General features: G+C 43.3%; 2 protein-coding genes across 2 annotated transcripts in view; one reads left to right on the top strand and one right to left on the bottom strand.

Moving 5' to 3' along the window:
- Nucleotides 1-7: 7 nt before the first annotated feature.
- On the top strand, nt 8-1,500 carry LOC105263641 (uncharacterized). The gene is made up of 2 exons (XM_011299967.1): nt 8-447; nt 1,015-1,500. The coding sequence occupies exons 1-2, from the start codon at nt 259-261 to the stop codon at nt 1,498-1,500; spliced, it is 675 nt and encodes a 224-aa protein (XP_011298269.1). The 5' UTR covers nt 8-258.
- Nucleotides 1,501-2,447: 947 nt separating this feature from the next.
- LOC105263643 (ETS-like protein pointed, isoform P2/D) overlaps nt 2,448-5,915 on the bottom strand; it is a 29,177-nt gene continuing 25,709 nt past the window's right edge. The window contains exons 7-10 of the mRNA XM_011299968.1: nt 3,748-4,131; nt 3,535-3,667; nt 2,978-3,308; nt 2,448-2,872 (exon numbers count right to left, since the gene is read on the bottom strand). Of these exons, the coding sequence (XP_011298270.1) occupies nt 2,448-2,872; nt 2,978-3,308; nt 3,535-3,667; nt 3,748-4,131 (1,273 nt within the window). The remainder of the gene's footprint in view (nt 2,873-2,977; nt 3,309-3,534; nt 3,668-3,747; nt 4,132-5,915) is intronic.

The raw sequence follows: 5,915 nt of genomic DNA on the forward strand, positions 1-5,915 counted from the left end.
TATCTGTTCTTATCAGCTTAATATCTGATACGCACTCCATTGGAGTGCCAGAATATTAAACTGATTTTTGGAAAAAGGTGGATTTTTGGAGCTTGCTCCAAGTCGACCACGAGTTGTCCTGGTATTGCAGTACCGCCAGGCACGGCTCTCTTTGATTTATTATAAATATAATCTATCTTTTTCTAATTAATCAGTTAATTCGTGGAGTGATAAAGTCATTATATCGGTATTTGAGGTTTCTGATACGAAATCGCAAACATGGTTCATGGATCCGTTCGGAGGCCGTGGTGGTGGGTCATCCCGACGGCGGACCTTGCCGATATACTCACAATCTCCCATGCCTTCAGGATGCTTTCCTGCAGGGATGGGATCATCGCGGGGGTCGCCAGGGGGTCGCTGTGGGAGGCGGTACAGCGTAGGACGGGTCATAACCCATCACCGGAAGAGGTAGGCCCAGAACTCCGCGCCAGGGCCGAATGGGATAACATACGCGGACATTAAGCGTTTTGATCACGGCGCGAAATTGACCACGGCAGTTTTCAACGCTTGCCTCCGGCTTAAAAAAATCCCCGGCTCGTGGAAAACGTCCAACACGGTTTTGATCCACAAAAAAGGCGACAGGAATGACATTGACAACTGGCGTCCCTTAGCTATGGGCGACACGAACGCTTTTGGGTCTATTCCCCATGCCGTAATTTTCGACGCGCTAAGGGGAATGAAAATTCCCGATGAATTTACCGACCTCATCATCAATATGAACACAGGCGCGACCACTCGTGTTAGGACAAGGGAGGGCTTCACCGATCCCATTCCTCTGAAAGCGGGAGTGAAACAGGGCTGCCCTGCGAGCCCAATCATTTTCAACCTCGCGATGGAGAGGATCCTCCGCGAACTAGATAGGCTAACAGCGGGCTACAGAATGGGGGGGGTTTCTTATCGATCCTTCGCCTATGCCGATGACGTTGTCCTGGTCGCGAACACGCCGGAGGAAATGCGGGAGATGCTGCGGAAGAGGTAGGCCGCTACCTGTCGGGCTCGCGTGAGGATCCGTTTGGCACCAATTTCGGCGGTGACCCGGGATTCTGGGCGACGGTGAGGGCGGCAACCCAGAGACAGTCTCACCGACTGGAGGCCAGCTGGCACCCAGGGCCCAATAACGACCTGGAAATCAGATGCAGGGGAAGGGAAGGCCGACCCGTGATCATCCCCCAAGCCTCTGACAACCAGGGTGCCCAGGAGTACTACCTGGCCTCCCTACTGGGTAAACCTGACCAGGGTAAAGTTTCCCACCTCTCAGCGCACTCAGGCATGGGTAATGCGTTTGTAAGAGATGGGAAATTCACGCGATTCGCGGACTGGCGGTTTATTCATAGGGCCAGGCTGGGGGTGCTGCCTTTAAACGGCACGATGAGATGGCGGAACGGGGACAAACGCTGCAGGCGGTGTGGATACTCTAGCGAGACGATCCCGCATGTCCTGCTATTACTACATGTATTCTAGACTATACACATGAACACTGCGACAAAAAAAAATGAAATAAAATGTATAAACTATTTTTGTTGCCCATGGACCTCAGAGTCCTACCCAACCCCTTGGAGGTATTGTCTCCCTGGGGCAGTGTATTGAATTTTCCATGGAAAATAAACGTTTTTTATCTGTTCTTATCAGCTTAATATCTGATACGCACTCCATTGGAGGATGCTCAGGGTCTCGAACTACTACGCCTCGTTCATGAGGAGGCTGATTGTCGCGGACACCATCAGATGGTCCAAAGACATCTATGTTGAGCATGTCTCTGGAAACAGGGCGTTGGACAGCGGGGAGGCATCCGATTATCTTGGCATACCCATTGGAGTAGACGTGAATCAAACCCCTAGCAACCATCGAGGGCGTGCTGATCGATGCGGAGAAAATCGACGAGTTGCTACTGGCCCCATGGCAGAACATTGATCGTGGCCTTCAGTAGAAACCGGAATATAAATACAAACAAAAACATGTAAAGATTTTATCCTAAGTCTCTGGAACTCATTAGATATTGTAATAAATGGCTAATTTACTCTTTTTGCATTCTATCATTTATACCTTCTCTTGTTAATTCAATATCCATCCTCTGATATGCATACATGGTTCCCATGCTATTGGTATGTTCTGGTCCTGACATGTTATCTTCACCTCAACCTAATAAATCGACTTCATGTTTGAACGCATTAATCAGTTTTATTTACAAGTGTTATAATGCTATAATCATCGATAAATAATTCTGAATTATTAATAGGTCAAAGACAGTTCAATGACTAGAAAATAATAATATATACAATTATTCCTCTGAATAAAATCTCACGACGATTCCAAATGAATTAACATAATTAATAGTTTACTGAGCAAATGATTAATCTATTAATTGATAAATTCATAGAATCGGAAGAATTTTTTTGACTAGAGGACAATTAACAGACACAACTGTCGACTCCTAGACACGTGTAGGATACCGGTTCAATTTTTGAACCAGTTGTTGATTCCAAAATGGTAGTTGTCTGCGTATTTGTAGTTGCAATGGGCAATTGGGTGCGCTGCGCCGACTCGAATGACACAACTCCGGACGAGTCCTTTGCCCTCGTTGAAATCTCCTCATGGGCGTAACCCGATCGCACTGCGTCCTGCGTTCTGATGTCCAGGGGTAGCTCGTGACTTGTCAAACGACTGTAGTTTGCAAATGGATCTGGATACGGTGAGCTCGAGGGGTGATAATGATGTGAATGATTACTCGGGTACTGGTGCGAGTGGTGAGGGTGATAGCGACTCGGGGGTGTCTTGAACCCCTCGTTTGTACCCAAGTACTGATGAAGATGGTGTAAACTCGATGAACCATAAACTGAAATAACAAAGAATATTCTAATCTTTTATGCGATTTTTGGGATTTCGACAGTCAGAGTAATCGCCTCAAAGATCGATTAAAAAAATTAATGTTTATATTCACCCGCTGCTGTATTCGAATACATCGCGAGGACAGCATCTCCATAGCCAGTGGGATGTTTGGTATCATTCGTTTCATTGGGGATACTCGAGGATTTCACAGCCCCAGAGTGGCTCCTAATGACATTTCCTTGAGTTTCACCGGATAGGGTGGACCCTCCAGCGCCATAAGCCATGTTGAATAGCGCTTCTGGATCGCACACAAATTTATAGACATATCGCTCACCAGCTACCTTTTGCATGATGCCTTTTTCGTAATAGTAACGGAGAGAACGACTGAGCTTGTCGTAATTCATGGCTGGTCTGTTCTTTTGAACTCCCCACCGTCGTGCAACCTGTCCCAAAATTTATCCATTAAAAAAAAAATGAGAGGGCAAAAAAAAATACCCACCCTGTGGGGAATAATAAAATATGCAGCCCCAGGAAAAAAAATTACATAAAGATTAAATTTCAAAACAATAGAAGTTGTCGCGTTGGAAGACAACGGGAAGACTCAGAACGACAAATTTTTCGATTCGGATTTTTCGGGTCAAATTTTTTTTTTGGGCATTCCCATATTACCTCTTCAGGTTCAATCAACTTGAATTCCATTCCACGTCCAGTCCAGGCAATGCATGGAGCATTGGCTGGATCATCTAAAAGAGCCACTAAAAATTGCCAGAGTTGCAGAGAACCTCGTCGCTGCTGCTGGTACCTGAGACGAAATATTAAACTCTTTGAAAATATGTTCCCAATTTTTTAAACAATTCAACATTAGCTTAACGAAAAATTTACCCAGAAGCAACATCACTCCAGGAAGTGAGTCCTGTACTGGAGGGCGGTCTTTTTATGTAGTCTGCGTTCCAGGAGGTCGTGGGGGAGTTCCTCTTCTGGTAACAAGAGCCCTGACGCTCCCAGGAGGAGGTCCTGGCGTCGGGCTGGGCTCCAAGCTCCGTCCAGGTGGGTGTTGTACTCCTTTTGGAATAATCCGTCGACCAAGACTCCTGACGAGTCAGAAAACTCGACTCGGTCGATGCTGCTGCACTCGGCTGCACCTGGGGCCACTGAGATGTTGCCGATGATGCACTTGCAGGTCTACTCGATGTCGGTGAATCCCTGCGTTCTCTCTGGTTCAATAAATTTGTCGTGTACTGCTGCTGTCTCTGGTAAATTAAACTCCTCGCTGAAAAAAAAAATTCACCATCGAGGATCCATTTAGTTTAAAAATTTTTAATCATTAAATTATTTATTTTATTCATAGAATTCCAAAAATATTTTTAAATGGCAATAAATTCTGCTATGTACTATTCCATATACTACCCATGTGTACCCCAATTGTTTTGGAATTAATACCTACGTTTAGTAATTGATGGTTAAGTCAGGTCATTGTCGTAAAAATTTATTTCCCCAACTGGAGCCCCGAAAGAAGCTTAAAAGGGTTGTTTTACCCCTCTCCCTTAAACATTTGAATAATTAACCGACGGATTTGCCGCGTCGACGCACGTTACGTCGCAGGTCCCCACGGTGGATCGACCGATGTGATTCCAGCGGATCCGCTTCCAAGCAATCCGCATTCATTTCCATTTTTTTCTATTTTTTTTTTGTCTATTTGGTTCACCTCCGAAATGCTTTTAATTGTTCAGGGGGTTGAGCTCGCATGGGAAATTTTACGGGTATTTTTAATCCGATTCCTTTTAAAATCAGTAGAGTAGATTTTCCAGAGTTTAAATCATTTGGAATTCTGAAAACGTACGGGAGAGCAAAAAAAATGGAGTAGACGATAGGATATCAGAGATGACACTCACGTGCCATCGACACTGAAGTGTTTCCCCGTGAAAATATCGACAGGAAATTGGTTGATATTCAAAGCCCTCGTACTTCCGCCAATCAATCGTTTTGGATTTTTTCAAATTCCTTCCTTGCCGCATCTAATTAATTCCGGAACTTCCAGCTTTGTTTCATTTCATTTTGTATCTTGATGGAGAATCCATGATTTACACCATCCATGGTAATTTATTATTACAATATTTTCAATCTCCAATAAAATGTAATACTTTTTAAAAAAAATCCAATTTCCCCATTTTGTTTCTGAGTTATGGGTGTAAAAAAAAATGACTTATTTACGCCATTTTTCCGCACCTTAATAATAAAAAATTCTCGTCAGCATCATCAGTAATTAAAACAATTAGTCGCAACAATTTTTATTCAACATGAAAGTATCAATTTCTATCTTATCACAAGAAATCAAAATATTTATTATTTTACTGGTGTTTTTTGAATAAATTATATTTTTGAATGAAAAAAAAATACTGGAGTTACAATTTTAAACGTATTTCTCAGCTGAATATGCATTCGAAAATATTATTGTTTGCAGCACGTGGTAAATATGAAGCGAAGAGATTTTGCCGGGAAACACGTGCGTGCGCAACCGGTGGTTAGCAGTCCCGCAGTCAGTGGGCCGCCATTAACGGAACGCCAAAACTCCCGGGACCTCCGTTAATTTTCCGATTTATCGCCCCGATATTTTCATTTAAAACAAGTATTAACCCCGCGAATAGTTTTATTAATCAGTGCTCAGTGTTGTTATAAAAAAAAATCTCGAAAACTTCTCGTCTAAACTCAGAAAAAAGTGTTTTTTCCCTCAAAAAAAAACAATTGACTACATGAATACAACAACCGTCGAGATCTCAGTGTTGCAGCTAGTGAAAAAAACCATAAGAAGTGTGCAAAGAATCCAAAAAGTGTCTAATCCGAAAGCATTAACACAAACATCATCATAAACATCTCGACCTTGAGGTTCATTGTCATGGACAATGAAAAAATACCGAAATTGTGTGAAAGCTGGCGAGAAGTGGTAAAACCCGTGTGAAAAATATTGGCCCTAAAAAATAGGGATTTTGTTAGTAAAAAAAGCGCGGGGAAAATGTTTTTAGAAGTGGTGGGGGTACGTGACGCCGGCAGGA

This window comes from Fopius arisanus, unplaced genomic scaffold, assembly GCF_000806365.1.
Source record: "Fopius arisanus strain USDA-PBARC FA_bdor unplaced genomic scaffold, ASM80636v1 scaffold00015, whole genome shotgun sequence".
Classification (NCBI taxonomy): domain Eukaryota; kingdom Metazoa; phylum Arthropoda; class Insecta; order Hymenoptera; family Braconidae; genus Fopius; species Fopius arisanus.

Bases quoted from the DNA above. Each gene is read 5' to 3' on its own strand.
- LOC105263641 (XM_011299967.1), top strand. From the start codon at position 259: ATGGTTCATGGATCCGTTCGGAGGCCGTGGTGGTGGGTCATCCCGACG. The intron at 448-1,014 runs GTAGGCCCAGAA...GCTGCGGAAGAG, and splicing joins ATAACCCATCACCGGAAGAG to GTAGGCCGCTACCTGTCGGG.